Source organism: Semicossyphus pulcher, unplaced genomic scaffold, assembly GCF_022749685.1.
Source record: "Semicossyphus pulcher isolate SPU_LCO1_2020_fin unplaced genomic scaffold, fSemPul1.0.p SCAF_19, whole genome shotgun sequence".
Lineage (NCBI taxonomy): Eukaryota > Metazoa > Chordata > Actinopteri > Labriformes > Labridae > Semicossyphus > Semicossyphus pulcher.
This window is the reverse complement of record NW_027211692.1, coordinates 6209162-6233225: the sequence shown is the minus strand read 5'-3', so window position 1 is coordinate 6233225 and position 24064 is coordinate 6209162. Positions and strand designations below refer to the sequence as shown.

Below are 24064 nucleotides of genomic sequence, written 5' to 3'. Positions count from 1 at the left end.
CGAAGGATGTTTTGGTCCGTCTGGAATTAAGGTCCGATCGGCGTGTAGTTCAGATACAAGGTTCCGCTACTCGGTTATTTAATTTTGTTGAAATATGTTGTTTGTTAAAGGTAGGAGGTTACAGTAAAATGATAATGATAATGAACAACCAATCATCTGTAGGCTCATCTATTTCTTAAGAAACTGTGTAATTATGTTATTAAATTATTCCAAATAATAGCACATGCCTTGTAACAAGATAATAGTTTCCAAGTCATATGTTTAACAAGGTAGAGTGGTTGGGTCTAGTGGCTCGTTAAGCCAGTCTAGTGGATCGGTATGTAAGTCTGATTAACTCTAGATAAGAGAGACAAGACTGTAATTTAAATAAATCAAAGCATGACCATAACTCTCTCTCTCTCTCTCTCTCTCTCTCTCTCTCTATCACACACACACACACACACACACACACACACACACACACACACACACACACACACACACACACACACACACACACACGAGCAAATTTGACATTCATAGTGGGAGAAAAAATGCTGCGTTTAATTGCTGTTGGAATTGTTCATCGTAGAAATGATTAAAGTTCGTTATAGCCTATCCTGCAAATTCATTAATTGGTCAAATTTGTTATATCCTGTAAAACTGGTTGATAAATTTTTTGTTACCATCCAAATCTTGAATAGTTCAGTGCGCTTCTCTGCATAATTTAGGGAATAACAAAACTGTTATTATGGATCTTTAGGTCCATAAGATTACAGTAGTGTGATCACAAGATGACCTCCATGTAAGTGAGGTGATTTCTGCCTTTGGCTGGACTGTAGTGGGACTGTAAATTACCTGCAGTCAAGGATCCCTGAAATCCTATCTGACTGCAAATCCACAAAAGGGGGCTAAATAAGAAGAGATCTAATTCATTATGTTAAAAAGTCTAACTGAAACTTCCACATACAATATCAGTTTTATCTATGATAAACAGACCTCAGTGACTCTAAATGGTGATATATTAATGTTATAATGTATATTTCAACTCTGTCTCAAAGTGTTAAATACCAAGACAAAGCAAACAAACAACAATAGTGATACTGTACCCCTGAAGAGTACCATAAGTAAGTATTATATTTTGTATTTTATTATATATATAAATATCAGACTATATTCTTATATTCCTCTAAGATGATGGCTGTTCATTGTGATTCACAATCAGAATCAGGAATACTTCATTTATCCCCGGGGGGAATTCAAGCATTACAGTTGCTCTGACACAGAGAGAAGCATGGAGAAATATATGGCATAAATAGAAGTAAGAAAAATCTCAAATATGGCCAGTATATATACAATAAATAAGAAATAAAGATTAAATGTTGACAAGTGGATCTATGGTGATTTAAATATAATTTCCAGAATAAAGTTAAATGCAAAATAAAATTTATGATGCAAAAATTTATTTACATAAGAGTTAATTGTTTTGCATATGACAAATAAATGAATGACGTATAGGCTATATGATTCAAGATTCGTTTTTCCGAATAATATAGTGTTTTACAAAGTGCCCGTGAACGCATCAGAAGCTAGGGAATGATAGTAGCGGTGAGTCCAGCCCCTGGGTGGGGATTTGTGTGATTGATGGTCACCTCCCGAGAGTGTTTCATGGACTCGCCCCCTCCCCGCCCCTCTCTCTCTCTCTCTCTCTCTCTCTCTCTCTCTTGCTCACTCTCGCTCTCTCTCTGAGCAGGAATGTGGAAGCATTCAGGAGTCCAGTCAGTCAGCGCAGCACGTTTCTGCACCGCACAGGAGTGAATAATTGATCTTTGCCTCGGCTAAATATATTGATGAGGAGGATGTGATTTGTAAACGGAATCCTAAGGTCACTTTTGGGATTTATATTCTTTGGTCGAAGGATTTTCTTTCTTTTTTCCTGCTCGGCTGAAGAAAAGTTTGCTTTGAGACCAAACACAGCTGGAGTCAGCAGATGGAAATAAGCTCCGAGTGTTCACCGAGCACACCTTTTTCCGGAGGTCTCCCAACATGTAAGCTTTCTTTTTCATTTCCCTGTATCTCGGTCTTGTTTTCATTATTCACATTCCGACAGTGTGAGCACTGCGATAACACAGCGTGAGGTCACCCCTAACGCAAAATCACTACAACGTTATGTTGCTGTTGTGGCTCCTTCAGGGAATTAACGTGTTTCTTGAAGTGTGCGTCCAGTTTCTTTTGGTGTTGTCCAACTTAATGAGCATTTCATTTGATATTATAGTCCCATTTAGGCTGGATTGTTGGTAGCTAGCTGTAATGAGTTTAGTATATCACTTAAAAGTTAATAAGTTATAGGAAGGCTATTGCTGTTTGATGGTAGCGTTATCACTGTTTTCAAAATAAAACTACACCCTCACTAGCTATACCTCATAATACTAAGTTCTTCCATTGTAAGGTTACCTGTTGGGATGTTCTAGTTGTTATATTTGTTACAAGTTTTCGTTTTTAATTAGATGTAATTTCTTTAATAATGTATATGGTGATAAAGCCAAAAAGCCTTAAAGACAAAAGTTTGATGAAGAATAATAATAATCAGATAGTTCATTTTTGCTATTGAATCTATATTAAATAACTCTGCATATTGAGCTATTCCTGTGTTGGTTTGTCTTATCTGCTGCTTCATCATTTAGTAAAAGTCTTAAAGTACAACAGAGAGAAAGATCTTACTAATGAATTGCATTTACTGACTTTGATTCTTTCGTATCTTTGATGAAAGCTGAATCTATGGTGACTGGGGAAGAAGTTTCTGGGTTCAGCTTATCAAGTTGTGATTTTTTTTAATGCCAAAGCCACCAACTTGTTCCCACAGATAATTTCCTGTCAGTACTCAGTCTGGATGTGTCTCTCTCTCCTGACAGGGACCCGGAGTCGCTGAGGAGGTGAAGACTGCTGGTGTTAAATGCTCACTGCGAGGCTTCCTGCACACAGCGACTGCTCATAAAACTGCTGTTAGTTCAGTGACTGTGTGAACCGTTTGCAGACTGTTTACCATGGCGTCCAGTCTGACATGTACGGGTGTTATCTGGGCCCTGCTGTCCCTGCTGTGTGCTGCTGCCTCCTGCGTTGGCTTCTTCATGCCCTACTGGCTGCTGGGGACGCAGATGGACAAGCCTGTGTCCTTTGGAACCTTTAGGCGCTGCTCCTATCCAGTTAGAGATGAGGAGAGGCAGGCTACAGTGATGCTGGAGCAGTGTGGGCGCTACGCCTCCTTCCACGGCATCCCCAGTCTGGAGTGGAGGATCTGCACGGTGGTGACGGGCGTGGGGTGCGGCCTCCTCCTGCTGGTGGCGCTCACAGCTCTCATGGGCTGCTGCATCTCTGACCTCATCTCACGCACAATCGGGCGCGTGGCCGGAGGCATCCAGTTTGTTGGAGGTGAGTTAACACTTGTCTGTTTAGTTTGTTTTAGAGGTGTAAACGACCCAGACTCCAGCGTTACAGTGTGGTCAGTGTGTAGCTCTGCTCTGACTGAGGATGTGCAGTGAGGAGGCTCTGATTACAGTCATGAAGAGATCTGGGGATGTCAAGTTTTTAACTCACACGACAGATTTTTGAACGGTTGGTTTTGCTTTGGAAGAAGCTTAACAAGTATCTGTAAGACTTTGTTCCAACTGATGTCCCAAATCCATGTTTTTGATCCAGATTGTTTTTAAAGTCTGGACAGACAAAAAAAACTAAGCCACATTCTGAGTTGATTTGAAATGTGATCCCAATCAGATTTCTACATCAGATTTCAGTTGCTTTTGCATGCGCCACACAATGATGACGTCCATCGTTTATAAGTAAAGTATATAATGAGTTGAAAAACATGTGTTTCACGGCACCTTCCTGTATGTTATTTAATCCTTCTGTTATGAGCAGCAGACTTTTGGCTTTCATTCACGTCTCTTGCGTTTAGTCTGACTGATGAAATGATAGAAAATAGAGCTTCATATGAGCTACAAACATTCCCAGAATATGGCAGAGTGATTTTGTGCGCTGGGCCTGATGGAGAGCGCGCCTCTTGAAGTTGAAAAGAAAACTTTAGCCCTTTCTCTTTTCAAAAATAGAGTTCTTCCCACAATGCAGCTCAGTCAATAGAAAGACTCTTTGTTTGTTTGTTTGATTACGGTAAGTGGACACAGCTCCACACGACACCAGCTTTGTTTGTGTGTTTGTGTGCACGGTTGGTTTTTCACGTGTTCTCCCGGGACGTGAGGTCTGAGGGAAGGCTTCCACTGAAGCTGCAAGTTTCTCTGCCCTAGTTTGAGAAGCTGCGGCGCTCCAGCCCTCTCATTAACTCCAAAATGTTCTCCGGCATACTGTGGCTCACCAGCCTGCTATTTACAATCCGCATCACTTCAGCTCGGCTTTAAAGGAGTGATGTGACAGAGAAGCAGGTTGCAGGCAGATTTGACAGAGCTGGCAGGTTTTTCAGAAGGATAAATCTGCAGAGGACCACCGCATCGCTCCATGTCCTACTTCTAAAAGGCTTAGCTACTTAGGAACATCAGTATTAATGATGTATAATATGGAGGATGATTAAGGTGAAGGCTGGCTAGTTTATTCAGAAATGTGCACTTTCATGTAAGGAGAGCTCCTTTTAAGCTCACAGCAACCCCACACATACAGAATTACAGCAGGCTGCTATTTCTGGTGATAGGATTAAAAAATCCACGTCTGTCTTTCTGAGATTTCTCTCCTTCGTAGACTCACGAATCCAGACTCGCATGAATTTAGATGGAGGAAGAGCAAAGGAAGGTGGGGTTCAATGCAGAGGGCACTGCTCCGTTTCTTTTTATGAATGTGTGTGAGCCAAAAGGGCAGAGACGTCTCAGAAGGCCTAATTGGAAGTGACACAATTGGGAAGCTCAGTGGGCTGCTCCGTGTTTTGTCTTCTTTCGCCTTACACGGAGTGTGGAGATGTCGAGATACGCAGGGTAAGTTTAGAGAGAGGAGAAGAAAAAATACCTGCTGATTGAAACATTCGGCATTCGCCTCTCATTAACCGAGAACCTCGCTCAGAAATACAGACCCACAGGGAGAGAAGGGGAATGTGTGCCGGGAGATATGATCAAATCTCAGCGATTAGCAGGAGCAGGGAGAGGGAGTAAATGAGGCGAAACAGTTGCTGAGAATTCAGCAGGAGCAAAGGAGCCTCATGGTTCACCGTCTGAGTCCTGTGTCTTCCTCCTTTTGTGTTTCCTCTGCTCCTTTTGTAGGACACTAATGAAGAGTGTCTCAGAGAGGACGGGGCCCCCGGCTGCCACAAGAGAAACATCCACTTTATATCTTCCTGTAATTTATCTCAATCCCATGAAACAGATCAGAGCTTCAAGGATTTATCAGTGCCTTATCTCATTAGCTGCAGCCTGGACTAAAAGAATAACTGAATTTAACAACTATTACTGTTGCTAGTGTTGTTGTTTACCTCCTGTAATGCTGTTTTCATGTCCTGAGCTGCTTAATTGGAAATGGCAGCGGCCCAGAGAGCTGGAGTCTGAGTGTGAGACTATGAGGCTGTTCTGGCTCGTAAATCAAAGGCCCCAGAACTCTCTGCTTACATTAAACAACTGCCTTCACTGTAGTTTCTTGTTTTAGTTATGCAGCCGTGCAGACTCAATATGTCTGTGGCACAGACGGGAGGTTTAAAAGATTCTTCACTTGGATTTAGTTGTTAGGGGTTTTGATTTCCCCCCTGCAGAGCCTCGCCTTGTCTTCTGGGTGCCCCAAGCCGAGCTGCGCTTAGCAGGAGGAGAGCTGTTTAACGTCTGTTTACATCAGCCAGGTGTAAGACCTATGGGACCACAGGTTTCCCCTCAGCACCACCAGCCTTTAATTTATGCTTTTGTTGAATTTTATCTCCTGTCTTTGCACTGACTTTTGTTTTTGTTATTTGAGTGACAGTGTGACAGGCCGCTCTGATTGGATGAACTGTTCCAATTGATATTAAGTATTAGTGATGGGAGACATGGACCTCTTTGCCTTTTTCATGATGAGCGAGCAGGTTAAAATGTCTGTATGCGCAACAGCCACCTTTTGTCTGATGTTCCTTTTACAGAGATTTTATTGTGAAAGGTCATGGTATTTGACTTTTTTTTTTCCTGCCTTCTTTGCTTGATTTTCTTGCCCGACCTCATTGGCTTTGCTTCTAATTGCAGACTGCAAACGTTTGGTGATGTGCATTCAGGCCGCATCCCAATTCCCCCTCTTGGCCGTACGCCCTGTTTTGGGTGCTGTTGCAGAGGTTAGGGTGTCCTGTTTGTTTCAGGGGTCGAGGTGTAGCGGTCATCCAGCCCTCCAAATGTCCCCCCAAAAGGCAGAATTTTCAGTTGCTGACTCCTGATTGATTAGTAAAAGAAAATTCCCACAATGCTGTGCAACATGAGGCAGTATAATAGCTACAGCATGAAAAGAAACCCGTATAAGATGTTGAAGAACTGTTAGAATATCTTAAATAAAACGCTGTGTTAACAAAGCTTAGTGAGGGACGGTTCTGTTCATGCCCTGTGGATGAAGCTTAGAAATAGGACATAGCCTAGTCGTTGGTGCTCCATATCTTTAAGATTTCAACCCCTTTCCTTTGTAGCATCATTTTAAAGCGCCCCTACAAAGTCCGGGGCAGCGGCAGGGCCAAAGGGGCAGAATTAAGATTGGGCCTTTTCAACATGGGTTGCAGATAAACCCAGTTTATGTCCCAGACAACAATCCCCTGTTTTCCTTCAAGACAATACATCAAATAAAAGATGCCAAGAGATTGATTTCTCAGCATTTGAAGCAGAAATAACAACACCAGTAACATTAGGAGCGGCAGTGAAGAAGCGCAGCTCCATAACATGCAGGAAATCCCTCAAAAATATTGCCTTGACCTGCAGAGAATGTCAGCTGGATGGAAATCATTTTACCTCTTGATAAAAATGTCAGGACATAACGTCTCCAGGCTGGAGGATATAGGCTGTGCTTTACTGAGATGGTGTTGAACCGCTGCGTCCTTGAAGGCAAGACACACGATGTGATGCATGAAGGACGCTTCCTGTCCTTTTGCAGGGAGTTTGTGGGAACATAATGTAGGGTACAAGCTGAGACTTCATACGGGCTGCTGCTGATTCAGAGGAGGTGTGGACACATGAGTCCTCGAGGGATGAAAGAAAACGGTGTGAAAAAGCTCATCGCAGCATATTTCAGAGCCATAAGGGAAGGTTGTGGGCAGCAGGGAATCTATAGAGGCTAATTTTCTCCGTCATTGTTTGGAGTAAAGAAAACTCTTCGGAGTATTTGTAGGAATATTCAGTGTTATCTCTGTGGAATTGGCCAAAAGCATTTATTATTGATCGGAGACATTAAACGTCTATCCCATTAAACATTACCCCTGAGCTCTGACAGGCCTTTGATGAATTGAGAGCAGAAATTGTGGGTTTTCACACGCTTTGCTGCTTTTCTGAGGCTCCCATGTGAGGTCTTCAGAGTGAGATGACAAACTTGTCAATCATTTGACATACAAGAATCTTTTGACCAGCTGCAGAGCGCTAAGTTTTTATTCCTTCAAAGCAGAATTAAAGTAATGGCTCAAACTTGAAAGCCAGCGGGGGTAGAAACAGAATAAAGTCAAAGCAGATGAAACCATACGAGGCGCGTCTGTCAGAACTAAAGGACGTATTTGTGCTGGAAACAATGCGACACTCTGGCTTCAGACTCCTCTTTGTGCAGGCTGGTTGGCCGCTCTGGTTGAACACTTCCCACCAGCCTCTGCTGAAGCTGCAGTTGATCTGAACTATCAAATAATTGGCTGTGCTGCCTTCTGGGAAAGCTTCTCCATTTTGTTTTCTGGCTGATTGGCTGTGTTTACACCTCTGTGACAGCATCTCGTCTGCCCACACTGGTGTGCAGTGTCAGTAAATGAACAATATGGAGCCGCGGAGACGACATGAAATACCTTTAACTCGGAGCCTTTTTCAGTGAGGTTTGCCTCCAGTTGTAGCTGTGCCGCTCTCCCAGAGGGGACCTGTAACTCACACAGCATGTAGCACAGTTTTCTGGTCATGTGTAGAGGCCAGATGAAAATAACTTCACCACATCTGTCTGCACCACCTCTGCAGCTCGTATTGCAAGTCAAGGGCACGAGCCGGAGCAATACATTTAAAGACATGTAAATAAATTACAGATGGGCTGCCATTGTGGCTTCCATAATGTCGCTGAGGGCTATTTGGCAGCGGAGTGTGTTGTCCTGTTTGAGAGCCATACCAGCACAGCCAGGAGCTTTGTCCTTGTGTCGGCTTTGTGAGTTCCTGCCAGCTGGATCTCGCCCAGTCCCAGAATGTGTGCTTCCACTCCCCTCTCGCCACCAGCACTCATTTTCAAGAGGTACAACAAACTGAAATTGCATCCATATGAGGACGGCTGTGGGATGAAGAGCTCATTTTTTCCAGGGGAATATTCTGTCTGTATTAGCGTCTCTTGACAGTCATTGTTTAATGGTGTCAAATCACGAGACATTTCCGAGGTGATGGGTAAATATTCCCTGACGTGCCGTGGTATTCTGTACTTCCAAACACTGATCAGTATTCCTTGCTCCTTGCAGGCCTGCCAGTTCGCTGCGACGATGATGGACTGCACTGTCTCATCTGCCATGTAGGCATTGCATAAAGCTAACGAGATAGCACCGGCCCATATGTTTGCGAGGAGAGAGCCAGGCCTTTTAAATACTGACTCGACTCTGTGTAATGGTTTTTAAAATGCTATCTCGCTCTTCATTGCTTACGTTTCCGGCCACTGATGGTTATAAAGTGGACGTCTCTTCCTCAGGGCTGATTGATGACCTAAAGTGCAGACCACGCTTGCAACACTGTAATGTGCTCGTTCAACCAGGCAGCTCTTTCTGCTCAACATACTGTTCCCTCAAACTCCCCAACGTCGCCACGAGGAGCCAGAGAGCAGTGAAACGTAGCCTGTGCACCATCGGCACTTTATTTTCACTTTATTTCTGGTCCGTCTGCCTCCTTCACCCTTCACTCTTTCTCCGGATGAACTCGCACACGCCCCTTTTCTAACCTTTCTGCTTACTAGAGTATGCCTTCCCGTGGTGTCAGTCTTTAACTCTCTATTTCAGGCTCCTTTCACCTTTCCCCTAATTCTGCTTTCTGTCCACTCCTCCGTGTCCTTCCTCTATCCTTCTCCAGCTCCGTCCCTCGCTCTCCTCCTCCTTAATGCAGCGCACATTGCTGCAGAAAAAAAATAGATTGGGCCAGTACCCAGTGACCCGAGGAGTGGACCTGGGCTCAGCCAGAAAGACAGAACGAGAGCGCGGATGAAAGAAAAGAGTGAGACAGAAACGGAGAGAAACAGGGCGGAAAGCCCAGCATCAACAGGGATTTAGTTTTGTCAAACAGGAAGTCTGGGAAACCAAAGGACAGACAGAAGGGTTATTTCAGTCTGTTCCTCTGTTAAGTCATTGTTTTCACTGCCATGGAAGCAGGCGTGCTGCATATCGGCTTGTTTTTGTCTCTCAAACACAACTGTTCCAAAATTTGTGTCTGCTGTGCGTTCGTGTCTGGCATTAATGCGACAGGAAAACAGGGAGCCAGGGAGCCTGTCAGTTGTGGGGAATTAATGCATTTGGGATTTAAATTTGGTCGTGCTAATGGATAGTTAGCAGGTAATTAACCAAGCACAAATGTCAAACGTTTGTACGTTCCAGCTGCTGAACTTCTCACTTTTAAAGATACTGTTGATTCCTTGATTTGGCGCTTTTGGTCACACGAATCAGGCACAGCTTTTTGTTCCTTTGCTTTCTTTTTCACTACTTTCTGACAGGTTATAGAGCGACTAATCAATAAATCAACAAGACTAATTGGTCTAGTTGGCTGTGCTAGCAGCTCTGTGAGGCTGAGCTGAGCAAACTCAGTGCTTTGAGCTAAATGCTAACGTCAGCACGATTATTAGCTCCGAACACAAGGTACGGCCGAGGCTGATGGGAATGTCTTTATTTTTCTGGATACAGCAGTGCAAGAATTAAAAATGCGACCTCATAATAATAATAGATGAAAGGTCAGCGGGTGATATTTATCCTGAGGGGAGGCGTGAATGTTTAAACCGAGTTTAATGACAAACCATCCGATGCTGTTGAGATATTTCAGCCAGAGCCGAAGCGATGGACCGACTGACCCTCCTGGACTAAAACTCTAACTGACATATTCATTAATATTGTTAGCTGTAGACGAGTTACAACTCTGGATCCTCGTTAATTAAAGAGTTTCCTGCGATGATTAACCAGGATGTTCTCCCCTGCTTTAACACGAAAGGTGAAGCAGACAGAGAAGTGATTGTTAACGCATCTCACGTCTTCGCCCGCTGACACCTGAAACAGCGAATATGTGTGAAGGGATGAATCACAGCTCAGACAGATGCTTAACAGATGGCGGAGGCTCTGCCTCTCTGTATCACCGCTGACACGCATTGTGGAGGGCATGTTGGATGTCAGTGCCCTGGCCTGTATTTACAGTGAGCAATACTTTAGTCACAGGTAGGGATAAGAATAAACCCTCTCGTGCAGCGTGAGCCGCCTTTATCCTCGTGTCTGTGGCAGATAAAACCTGCTGTGTGATCACAAACACAAACAAGGAAAGAAGAAAAGCAAAACAGTTTTCCTGAACTTTACCACATGTTATGTCTAATTAGCGATGAAGAAGATGGAAAGCCTACATTTGACCCTTTAGACATCTCGGAGGGAGCCGGAGGCCATGAGTCGGCTGAATAAATGAATAAGTATGGATTGCATGGATCTGGTCTGAGCCCTGTGGGATAAAGTAGTTCTCTCAGTATTCAGACCCTGTTTTACAGTCTCAGAGGCCCCGTGCTTTTAACACTACAGTTAATTATACCCTGTTCTTCCTAGTGAGGGGGAACGTGGGGTCAGTAGTCTTTTGTGCTGCCTTCTCATGGGTCAAATAGCAGACCAGCGTGGAAATAGAATACGTCTGGATGTATAGAGAAGGATCTGCAAATATAATAGCCGTGAGAGGAGTTTATTTTTGGTAAAGGAGTCCGCAGTAATTGCCTGTCTTTAGTTTCTTTAGCCTTAAACCATACATGCATTATATTGTAAACTTCCATATCCATAAGAGGCGGCGAGAACACCCACTGCAGAATTAGTCATTCCTCCTTTTGACTAGAGAACGTCTCATTTAATTTGTCTCGATGAGTCTGAGTATCTCCTGCATCTCCTCCCTGAAGGGCCAGGAATAGAGCTACAAGAGCTGCGTGAAGAGCCCGAGCTCTCGTAGAAGGTAATGTGTGGAGGAAAAAAAAGAGATAGAATTAGATCAGGGTCAGCGTGCTGCTCTGGGAGAGTAGCTTTGTCCCTCAGCGGGTCGCTCACACACACGAGGACAGGTGGAGGTGGCGTAAAAGGCAGCTGAAGAGCAGATCAAAGGTCACCTGTGCACATGCATTTGTCTGTCACAAGTGTCCCGCAGTCTGTTAATGACTCGCTGACAGTATTGCGTGTGTGAAAGGGACGTGCTCTTGTGCAGTGTGAATTTGTTGCCTCTTGTATCTGTGTGTGTTTTTGAGAGAGCCTGTAGTGTCGCCTGAGTGTGGCTCTCTGTGCTAATGTCTCGTGTGCTGAGGCCAGCGCCGGTCTTTTCTGTCTGCCTTAAGTAATGCCGGGAATTTAGGGTAAATATATTCCACCCCCACCCTCCCTGCACAACTTCCACATCCTCAGCACTACTACCAGTTTAATTTGAGAGGCTTTTAATGAGTGTGCCTGCGTGTGTTACACAAGAGAAAGTGTATGAATCGAATATATTTCACAGCTTTCCTTTTGTTGTCTTTACAGCAGCGAGGTAAAATCTATATTTAGCGTGTGATTGTGAATGCTAACACAGTCACGGATTTTTCCCTTATGTGCTCAGCTTATATAAATTAGAGGCGGCGAGACCCTCGAGAGAGTGAGTGTTTGTTTACTGATCAATACAAATAAGACTTCATTTGAAGGAGAGGAATGTGCATTGTGGGTTTTATTTTGAAGCGTCGCACAAGCACACCATCAAAGGCACCTTGGCGTCGTAATAAGCAAAATGTCACAGCCGTCATTTTCATAAAATGACAACCCTGTAATTGTGCCGCATGAAATTATGTCTCAGGGAGAAAAAAAGTGTGCATTCCTCAGTTTTCATAAGGCTGACACAAGCTGAACAATAATCTCCATTCTGAGGCCCACGTCTGCACTCGTGGAGACCGGGGAGGGTTCGGTGTTTGGGTGGACGGCGACGCAGTGTGACTCCAGTTCTGCTTTGCTTCCCAGACTCTCATTCCAGCTGGCCGGCAGCAGTTGGGTGGGCTCTCCCATTATAAGATCTTGTTTCCACAGCAGCAGGGGGTGCAGACCCAGAGGAGAGAAGGAGAGGGAGAGAGAGAGGGAGAGGGAGGGTCAACATTTGCAGAAATCCCTGGAGTTTTTCTGATGCTTAAAATAAACAAGTGAAGCAGCAATTTTCCCTCCGAATGAAGAAACAACTCTCCACCATTTTGCTGATAATCAGTTCAGCTCGAGTCTATTTTTACCTTCCACGAGCAGATTGCTGTCAAGCCTCTACAGTAACACAGCACGTTGTTGACTGGCCTCCCTGTGAACCCAAAGAAATTTAGCAGCAACACAAAGGCAAAAACAAAAGAAAGAGCTTGAAGTCATTTTACGTCGCCCAGCCGGCAGACAAAGGTTGTGAAAGATGCCCAGAGATTGCCTGTTAAGTTCACCACGAGACAGAGCTGCTGGATGTATTTTGAGCAGCCCTGTGGAAGAATAACACAGGGTCTGTGGAATGCACAAAGCGAGCTTGATCTCAGACAGAGCCGGACGAGGCTATAAACAGGACCGAAGACGAGCTCGGCCCTTATTTGTTCGTGTTTATGAAGATCTGCAGGAGCTGATGGCCATATATAGGAGTGTTAGCTCGAAGGAAGAGCTGCGCGGAGTCCAAATCCGAAGAACGTTCCTTGATAAGTTGTGTCAGATGCAGCTCAGTAAAAGCTGAATCACAGGTGTGTATAATGATATGAGCTGTCATACCTTATCTCCTACCTCACCTGTTAGAAGAGCAGAGAACATTAGCGAGACAATCTGCCCTCCTCGCCCGCTCCGCCTCTTCCTCTGCAGCTTTCATGCACTTCATTCCCATTAGTCACATATTCTCTTTCCTGTCTCGCTTGCTTGACTCATGTGTACGCTCTTTTTTACTGGAACAGAAACAAAATGTCACAAAAACACTGGAATGAAAAGTGAAAGCTGAGGCAGCTCGGGAACAAAGGTTCCCTTTGATCCGGCACAGTGACTTCGCTCTAACTCTGGGCCCGGGCCGGCCCGAGCCCCCCCGGTGTTGATCTCTCAGGCCTCGCATGCCAACTGCAACCACTTCTTGCCCCATTGTCCCCCCCTGGGGGTTTCCATGACAACAACGACCTGGCTGTAGTTACAGTTCCACCAGATTATTGCAGGAAGTTTTTGTGGCAGTGATTCAGAGTCACACTGCGACGACACCCGGGGCTTTTTAATCTGGTATTCCTGCTGTTGCTTGAGCTGAGGTCTCTGGAGGGAGATGCTGCGGGTGAAGCGATGTATGAGTTATCTTTTACAGACTCACCAACATAATGAAAACACCAATCTTTAGTGTCAAGCTCACGGATGATGCAGTGACCCCCATCATTTATCTGTTTTATGTTGTTCACTTTAAATAAGCAGGACAGAATCATCTAAATCTGTTCGAAAGCAAAAGTGGAATGAAATGACTTTTTCTGGCAGCGTCTGCGCAGCTATCCAACATCTGAAAAAGTATTGATCTTTTATAATGAAATATATGAACCTCATTACACTCTCCACACCCTGTGTTACAGTCTGCCTGTTTGTAGCTCCATTAAAGGGCAGACTGGAAGGCAACCAGGAGCTTTTAACAGACACAACTACAGACGAGGATGTCACCTGGTAAGGTGTAGCAGAATGGAGGATTTGTAATTACAGAGTGATTAACAGTGGAGCCAAACCCTCAGGTGGTGACGCGTGTTGCTCTGATATCACTCACATCTCTTTATCTCCTGCCGTGCCAGCTAAGACGTGATCATTAGCGAATGTGTTGCTATCATGACTGTCCTGATAGTGCGAGTCTGACGCCGCTCCTTTGTTGGCGTCCCCCTCAGGGCGACTCCCTCTCCTGCCTCCTGTCTCTCTGCTCGAGCGCGGAAACGCAGGAAGATATGACTTTCATTAGAAAATTGTCAGAACGGCTTTTCAGATTCAATTTGCGTCTTTGACGAGGCACGCGCTTCATGTGATTACATCAGGGGGGGAAATTACACAAATACAAGGAGATCCAGCTGATTGCCTGTCATAACATCATGGTTTCAGTGTCTGGATAAACTCTTCTGACAAAGTGACGGCAGGTTAGGAGTCGGTGTTATTTCTTCCTAACGTTGCTGAATCTCTGTGAGAGCTGAGGGATCAGGAAGTGAAGTCCTTCAAAGCTGTTCTGCCCAACATGTTTCAGCCTGAGCGTGATGTGCTTCACCATCTGACGTTTGAAGATAACCACAGAGTAAGTGGCCGGCCGGAGTGGGCTGTCTTTTTTTCTTTTCAATAGAGAGCACTCAGGCTCTCTCATGATGGATGCACAACGGCTCGTCATGTGCAGAGAAGGAGATAATAGAAGCCGAGGAGTCAGAGGCACTCGGGCTGATAACACGGTGCAGGCTGTCAATCACACAGCGGAGTGGACACGGCGTGGGTTGTACTCTTCTCATTGCCTGCTTGATGTCTGATTTTTGATTTCATGTTACACCGACGTCTTTCTCTCCCGGTCACTCAACTGTTACACAATATTGTTTTTGCGCGTCTATAAATGCATCAGCTCAGTGCGGTGAGGTTCAGAGGTGGCTATTATAGAGAGGGGTGAGCCTGACATCCTTCATTCAGTAGTTGCACTGCCGTGAACAGCAGTGACATTGAGGTGAGTCTGTGAGCCGTCCGGTTAAACCGAGCCAGGCTGCATGCAGCAAATGTCAATAAAAGCAGAGACAGCTGTGTGCTGCACAGAGACCCTGCAATATCCTGCTGGGTTCTGACCACTAAATGTCCATTATTATCTCAGCATCTCCCCCTCCAGCCTCCACTGTGTCTGCAGCTCTGAGATCATTTAGATTCCACTTCCCCAGGCACTGCAGTTGAAGATGAGTTATCCATTACTTTGCCTGTCAAAGAGGCAGAGAAACAGCTGAAGAGCATGTGGACTCGCTGGCTGAGCTGGAAACGTCCTCTACGACGCGAGCAGGGTTTTATTATGTGTCTTGGACGCACACTGAATGATTAGAGCAAGTCAGACTGCAAAGCCAGAGCTGCACCTCTTCATAAAAATCAGCAGGCTGCTCGGCCGGAGGAACTCTTACATATGTATTTTATAGAATGGATGAAGTCGGAGTGATTGTTGGACTAGGTGCAAAATGTCAGATAGAAGCTCTTCATCATCCAAAATCTCAAAACTGTTTCCTGTTAAAAATTACTGAACTGTTTTTTATCAACATAACTCCACTGAGTAAAACTCAGCGTGACGTTTCTGGAGACGATTAAAAATACAGACAGCAAACACAGACGCTGTTGGAAACAGTCTGCAGTGTTTCCCTTATAAGCTGCCAGCAGTCTTATAACTGTTAAGTATTAGTATAAATAGTCTTCAATTGGCCATATGTGGTTTCACTAGACAGGACAGACAGGAGAGACAAATTGTCCGAAGTTTCAAAGGAAAACTGACAGCTGATTATTTTAAAGGACTTAATTCTCGAGGGTCGGGGCGTTCGCTTGTGAAAGAACACTCTGCTTCTTCTTCAGACTCTCCACCCAAAGAAAAGCTCGTCCTTAAGGAAAGAATGGCAAATATATGGTTACTGGTCAACCCACAGCTTTGTTCTCGATCCTCCAGAGAGCCCAACAGTGAAAGACTTGAGAGGAGCTGAGCACTTTTTCTTGAGCAGTTGTCGGCCAGCTACTGGCAACTGACGCGTGGAGATTTCCCCGGCGGCGGGCATTCAGTTTGAAAAGACGCTCTTACACTACACATATACGCCACTCCAAACTTCACACAAAAAGGCGGCTTGTACAATCGCTCTCAGCGTCGTCACTGAGAAATAGTTCTCACTGCCGGAACGAGTGAGCAGCTATTCAATAAAGCCAGAGTAGGAACCTGTGCAGTGTGATAAGAAACACAGTTACATGAATGGGATTACATAACTGTTCTTTTCTCTTAAACTTCTTTAGGAAATAATTTTTGATTTCCTTTATAGAAAAAAAGAGTTTCCTCTTTGAAACGGAGTCAGATGGTCCCCTGGGTTTTCACAAACATCCTATTTCTTGGAACGCCACAGAACAAAACAACAATTCAAAGCAGGCTTGTGCAGCAGTAACAGAGATTTAAAGATGTGTTGTCAGAAAGCCAAAAGTATTCGAGCTGTAGCCCTTCCCGCCGTTTATTGACGGGCTCTCAGCAGGGAGTTGCTGAGTGTGGAAGACACCTGCCCTGAGTACCAGCGATCTGTAATCATGATCAAAGCTCGGATCCGTCAGCTGGGAGCCCAGGAGTGTCCTCGCTGTAAACTTTGTTGTTCTGAGCGTGCTCTGTTGCTCTCGGCGAGCCCTGCAGGCAGCTACACGAGGCGAGAGGGAGTCATGGGGACAGAGAGGTGCTGGAGACTCTGACAGAAGCGTCTGCAGGACTTATTGATCTGTGAAAACAGAGATACGTCCTCACCTGAGCTCCCAACAGATGACTGTCACATGTGTGCTTTCACCTCACACTACTCTCTTAGAAATCTTCATTCTTCACAGAGAGCACTTTGTTTTATTTCTCCGACATTCAGCAATTAACCTTCTGCTTTTATCTCCCGTCTTAAAAACCCAGCCAATGATTGATCTCACGCCGCACGTCCAGCAATTAAGAAACCTCCCTCGCACCTCGCCTAAACATATCACCCGCTAACATCCGCCTCTATCTCACCGCTTTGTGATAATTACCCCCGTGTTAGACCTTGAGCTTAAGAAGTAACACCCAACCAAGGGCAGCGTGCCGCGTGCAGAGCCGCACCGTGATTCATTGGCATGTATATGGCTGGCTATATATCTTCAACAAGCGGTAATAGGTGGGGGCGGCGAGGTGAACATGGGGAAAATAGGCTGTTGTCGCTTGAGTGGCTGCTAATGTGCTCTGTGCAGTGATAATATGAAACAATTGGATGTGTTATTGTTGTGTTCTTGTGGCCTAAACAATACAAATGAGAGGCCTGAAGCTGTACAGGAGTTCTCATGATCAGTATTGATACTTATACGAGGCGAGTCATTCGCACAGCCCAAGGTGACACCTTTAAATTGCTTGTCCAATATCCAACAGTGACATAAAAAGAGAAAGTAATCACATAATTAAAGCTGGAACCTCTGAATGTTTGGCAGAGAAAATGTATTACCATCGTAATAAAACTGGTTGTTATGTAGTTATGATACGTCGTGTATTTCCATATTACTGCACAGTAAAGATCTCATGGTGGCTGCTCCACTCTACAAGTAGAGAAACCCTCCTCCCTCTCTCTCCACCCTCACATTGCTTTCTGCTGTCGCACGTCAACTGTGATCCAGACCTAATCTACCAGCCCAATAGTGAGTTCCCTGCAGGGAGCCCGGGGGCCCCAGGCCCAGCTCCATTGCATCATCCGTCTTCACGACAGGCTGCAGGCAGGGGCCAGCCTGGAGCCTGTCCTCTCTCGTGCTTACATATGCAGAGATACGATGGGATTCTGCACCCTGAAGCCGTCATCTGGTCACCAGGTGCGCGCCCCGGCAGCGGCCTGTCTCCTCCCTCGTGCTCCGCCGGTGAGCGTGGAAATAAAAATCAGTGAGGGCGACCCTTTTCCCTGCGGGGGTGCTGCAGTCTCCTCTGAGGCATCAAGCAGGCGTGACCACGCTCGCCCTCAGAGGTGACGACGAGCAAATAGCGAGGGAAGTCAGTTTGACTCGCTGTGCTGTGTGTGCACTTTCCTGTTTTCACTGCAGGTTCCATTTTGTTTTGGAAGCTGCTCGAATATCATAAATGTTTGCTGAAACAACATTTAACATTTTTGTTTTCTCCCTGTTGTAAATTTCAGTCATTCTCTTGTCACGTCTGCAGGATGGAGCAAACAATCAGAGTCACGCTTATGCAAACACACACACACACACACGCACACACCGAAGACGCTCCCTGCCTGCGTGTTTGTTCTCCATTACGCCGAGATTTAAAGAAGACAAAGGACTGTTTGCAAGTCATTCATGTGCTTTTTTTTTGCTTGTGTTTTGTCAGACAATGCAACCATCTGACTGCAGTTCAGAGGCTTTCCAGCCTGTTTTAGCAGCGTTGTGAGAATCTTTTGAAGTCTTTGCATGAGCAATTCTGCACAGAAGCCAAAAATGAATTTCCACCCCAGAGGACAACAGAGACGTTTTGTATTTGAAATTGCATTTTGATTGTTTTTATATCGACTACAAACCTTCTATTAGCATCAGTTTCACAGAGAACTCAACAAATAAAGCTGAGGACGATCCAGCTGATGTTTTGCACTCGCTGTAGTTTCAACATTAACACTCCTCCGTCCTGCGGCCGCCCGGCGGTCAGGCTTACGGTCACTTATTTACTTTGGCAAGTACTCTCAGAAAGTCTTGCAATCGTGGCAAAGTGAGTGACATGTTGCCTCTGACGAAGCTGCTGCAGGCCGAGCTCCTTGTTTGTTCCCTTCAAGAGGAAGTCAAACACAGCTTCAGCAAACTTCGACTTCACACGGCGGTGAAGGAGACAAACAGCCTTTTTCAGCTGCAGCCAGATGCTGATTAATCATCAGATTAGAATTTACCCAATTGAATGTATTTTTTTTTCATTCAGCAGAATAAAATAAGCTATGAAATGAGGCATTAGAGATAGCAGCTCATCTTTAACCGTCCTCTCTCCCCTCTGCTCTCTGCACCGGCACGCTGAGGAAAGAATACATTAGAGGGTAATGAAATAAGAGCATTTAAAGAAAGATTTGAATGGAGTGTCAGTCATGGGGAGAGGATCATATTACCAGTTGTCCGTTGATATGACTTTCCTTCCCATTAAGATATTATGATCTCCTCTAAAATGTAATTATGGGGGAAATGGACTATTGGCTGCTGAGATGTTCAGGAATATCCAGGGAGTTTTATTTTGGTATTCTTTGCCTGTATGTATTTTTGAGGCTTCATTAAATCAGAAAATCATCTTTGGCCAGCTTCCCTGGCCTACATTCCCTGCGGAGAGCATTTACATGAAATGAAAGAAATTGCCACCTACACTCGCTCCATTTGTAGGTACATTTCTTGAAAATCCTGCACATCTTTATTTTGAGCTTGGAGGAGACTCAGACGTGGAAGTCAGAGGGTAAAGACGTTTTTTAATCAGCCTCTTCCTCCTCTGTGCCCCAAACCTCCACTCTCTTACCTCCACTATATTTCCCCTCCCTTTGGTTGATGGGAGCCGAGGCTGGGGGGAGGGTTGCAGAAGGAAAGGGGCTCTGGAGGCCGCCTGTGAAGTCTTTGCATACCACCAGAGAAAGTGGGAGGGATTTTTTCTTCTTTACACCTCCACAGGCTCCAGAGACCCCCCTCCCAATGCCTCCCAGCCAACATCATAAAGTGTAGCAGCAGCAGCAGCAGCTGGTGTCAGAGAGGAAGACGGAGAGAGAGCAGCGACGCCCTGCTATCTCACTTACCATCTTTTTTAAATAAAGGCCAGTAAGCAGAGTGGGAGAGATTACACACAAGAGCGGAAGATGTGGCACCCATCCCTTCAGCGAATCACCAGATGGAGCAGATCTAAATCAAGTTCCCCCTGCTATAAATACAATGGAAAACGGGCAGACACAGAGAATAATAAGCAGCAACATATGCTGTGGTCAACCTCTGCGGGTAGAACGGAGTGCTGTTTCTCCATGCTTTGCATTTCTCCTCTGAATTCATCCATGAAGGCGCTCAGTTTAGCACGCACCACAGCAGAGGAAGCCCGTGGCAGCAGGACATGCCAATCACACCAGTGGCCCCGTTTCACTGTTTTCTCTGCTCCGGGTAAAACAAGAAGAATCCAGTGAAAATTAAGTTAGGTGGTAAAACGCTGCATTTCACCTTTATGGTCCAGCGACTGCTCGATATTACAAGAGACCCAGTGCCTTATAGTTCTGTAATTAAATGTTGAACGAGGGGCTCGTTGGACTTAAAGCTGCTGTGGTCGCTTTCTTCCTCCATCCTATCGGGTATCATAGCCTTTGGATGGGTGGAGGAGGGTTGCCTTTGTTGGCCCGCGAGGATCAATTAAGCCATCAGGAGGGAGAGACAGTAATAAGACGTGTAATGGAAGGTCCCGGCTCCTTGGGGAACAGTGTAGAATTCATCGCCGCCTCATGTTCGCACATTTATCACCGCACATTACAACCTGTAATCAGTCACAGATGTCAGGGGTGGCGCTCACTCTCCGTCAGGCCTCACGTCCTGAGACCGGTGTCAGTTTCTGCATAATGCATTTCATGTGTGTTTCCCACAAACGGCACGGCTCCATGTCAGGGTCTCCTGTGGATAGATGGAATACATTACATGATTAATTATAATATTGCAAATTGATTTACAGGAGGAAGGTTTTCATCTCGAAATGGGTCAAAGCTCGGTTCAGAATCCCTCTAACAGGATGCAGTGCAGAGAAAGATAGTGCGCTAACACCTCCGCGTATGAAATGAGCTTCCAGTTGCACACTCACATGAAGTGTGATCTGTTCTGTGAGGATTTTTCATCTTCACATTATAACACATTCTCCACATGCCTGTCTGCCACCAGGGTTGGGTAAATCTATTTGCAGCGTCACACAGTTTGGTTTCATTCTGACACTGCTTGTGCCCAAATGGGGGGGAAAAAAGCTATTTGTCAGAACAAACAGAAGGTCAAATACATTAACTAAGGTGCTGGATGTTTGTTTTCCTCCCAAATAGTCTCCGTTCAGCCCCGCTTGCAAGCTCAGGAGCTGATGGGCGACTTAACGTGTTGTGTTGCCAAGGTGAAGTGCAAAAACTGCTGTAGTCCAGTCTGTCCGGACCAAAATACTTGAGCTCTGCACCTTGTAATTTCTGTGTTTTGGAATAAAATGGCTGGCTCTCACAGCCAAGCCACAACTCTCAGTCATTATGGTCTGGCAGGAATTTGAGTAACAGCTGAGTGACAGGTCTCTCCTTCGCTCGTGCATTATTATAACCCTCTCCTGCACCTGACTGGATAAACACTCCGCTCACTTGTTGGTTTTTCCTCTTATTTCCAATTTAACTCCAAACTGGATAAAACAAACAAATCTGTTTTTGTCTGTTTTGTCAATTTCCTCAGAAATGAGCCACGCAGCTACAGAATTACAATTCATTTTATACCCACAACAGCTCGTTAAGGCTGCAGCTCTTCCGCAGGTTTTGGAGCGTAGACAGGTTTGACTCACGTCATCATCTAAACTGCTCCCCGTAGTTCAGTGATTGGTTCACCAGCTGTCAGGCTCAGGCCGTCCTCAGCGGATGTTTTCTCAATTTCCAAGCTGGATGCCGAAGTGAGGACGAGGGAGAAGCACCTTCCAAACTATTACATCCTGAAAGGAGATTTTTAATAATGACTTGATGATGATGCACAAATGGGTGTAAATAAAAACACCAATTTTCTTCCTCCAGCTGCATTTCTTAGGACATTTCTCTCCATAACCGATATCCTGTTTACAGTTCTGAATGAAAACTGTGTTATGTTTGTTTGTCCCTCTCCAATATCTTGCCTCAATGGGAAACAAATATTTAAAAAGTTCCAAAAGCCCTCGTGTAAACAAGATACTTATTTTGGATGCAGTTTGCATACTTTCTATAGTTTTCTTGTATCTTTATAGGAAAAAGTGAGGAGTATAAATAGACTCACTTTGCTCAAAACGGCTGCAATGATCGACAAAACTGTCTGTCCTCAAGGGTCAGAGGTCGAGGCCGGCAGCTGATGTATGAACCACCTGTTATCCACTGAGTCTCTATACATTCTAATTGCTCTCGCTGCCTTGCTGTGCTCAGATTGTACAGAATTGGTGTGAATCTTCTATATGCAATAACAGGTCCCTGTGTAAGGGGTTTAGTGGCTTCCTCACAGCAAACACAGAGGGGAGACGCTGTGAGAGGCTCGCAGAGCGCTGCCTGCCTGGTTGGCCCTGCCATATGGTGCTGGTGATGGAGCCAGCGCCCGGGGAGGAAGCAGCGTATGGTGGCAGGAAATACACAGACACAGCAGAGTGGCAAAACAAGACAGGAGAGGAATGCGAGTCTCCATGCTGCAATGCAAAAACAATGGACCAAGCAGGGTCCTTGCAGTATGACAGAGACAAACGAACGAGAGGATGAGAATGGAAAGGGTCAAACATGACCTTCAGACTAAATTACGAGGCGCACAGCGTCTCATTTGTTCCCGGCACGGCCGTAAAGACTGATGCCTTTTAATACATCACTCTGCATCTTTTCCCTCCCGCTTCCTGTCCCATTAAACATCGTAACAAAAGAGCTCTGATAAAAATCAGTTTCCCCCTAAAGCGCCACAAGCTTCTTATTGAATTCTGCTACGCGCTACGATCTCATCAATGACACCGCCGGTCAGGTCCGCTGCCGTTTGACATTTTAAAGGCATTTCTGCTCTGCTCTCTGTTACACTCTTGTAAAAAAGGAATGATTGTGGAGCTTTCAGAGGATTGATGAGGGACTAAAAGCCCGAGGAGAAACCAGCCCGAGGAATCTGTTAGCAGCAGTGAATAGTCGGGTGAGTGGGTGGGGGCGTCTCTTCTGTATTTTCTGTGACCTTTTCAGAACGACTCTGAGGGTTTCGGTGCCATCTGTGCCCTCCGGGTACCTCTAATCCCGTTGCTGCTGCACTCAGCAGTAATGGCTACCTTAAACCTTTGCAACATGCCTCTGATCATAGTCACACTCGCACATAAGGAACATGCTTCTTTCTTTGTGCCTCCACTGGAACACACCTCATATATCTCCCTTTGCATTTTCTGCTTCCTGGTAAATTAGCGTCGTCGCTCTCTAGTATGATTTATCGTTAATGCTTACAGTCGGCTTTTCTGTCAGGACAAAATGAGGAGATTTGCTGAAATAATAAACTGTATATCCTGTAATGCTTACTGCTCAGAAACACATGCAACGAAACATATACAGATATTTCCAAGTCCCTCCTTTTGACCTGAGCTTCAATGCACCACAGATGTATGTATAGCAGCTATTGTTGCTGCTGCATCAGTTTCTCTCCATCTCGATGATCGATCTTAAGCTCATGCAGATTTTCTTTCCTCTCTTCCCCGTGTCGGCTGAACTTTGAAGTCCTCCCTCCTCCTCCCTAAATGATGCCTGGATGTGTTTGTTGACTCACTCGAGCTGTCATGTTCGTACTCACAGCGTGTGCACCTGCCACGCCTGGGCTCGGAGAGGATAAAGCATCCTCTGAGACAAGACACTGGAAAAAAAGGGGAATTCCTTTATGTACAGGACGAAGGAATCACAGATGACTTCAGATGTATGAATTAATTCTCAGATGTGAACTGATTCTCTCGCACACACCTCTCCGAAGTCAGCATGTTTTTCAGGTGTTGGTGATTTATCCTCTGTCTTTGGCAACTTAATTTCCACTCTTTCCTGACAATCTAAGCCCGCGCCGTGTCAGAAAAGGTTTAGCAATTTGTTTAGTTTGACACTTGCCTCAGCAGCTTAGTTTCCTGTCAAGTGTTGCAGCTTCTGGAGGTTTTTTTCTGCTTCACTTTTCATGACTGTTCACCCCCGTTCTCCTCGGCTCTGCGCTCCCCTGTGTGGGAAACCCGGCTCTTACGCCCTGACTCTGTTTTTACCCTTCTCTTGGTGAGTGAGATAGTGGATGATCAAAGTCTTTCTTCCTCATTGTGATGGAGGAAAACAGAAAGGAGCTCGAGGATATGGC

The 24064-nt window shown here is 45.3% G+C and overlaps 1 protein-coding gene across 1 annotated transcript in view; it reads left to right on the top strand.

Moving 5' to 3' along the window:
- The first annotated feature begins 1762 nt into the window (after nucleotides 1-1762).
- Nucleotides 1763-24064, top strand: part of LOC138597235 (LHFPL tetraspan subfamily member 6 protein) — a 42216-nt gene continuing 19914 nt past the window's right edge. Inside the window, exons 1-2 of the mRNA XM_069668809.1 lie at nucleotides 1763-2027; nucleotides 2892-3408. Coding sequence (XP_069524910.1) covers nucleotides 3024-3408 — 385 coding nt within the window. The 5' untranslated portion in view covers nucleotides 1763-2027; nucleotides 2892-3023. The remainder of the gene's footprint in view (nucleotides 2028-2891; nucleotides 3409-24064) is intronic.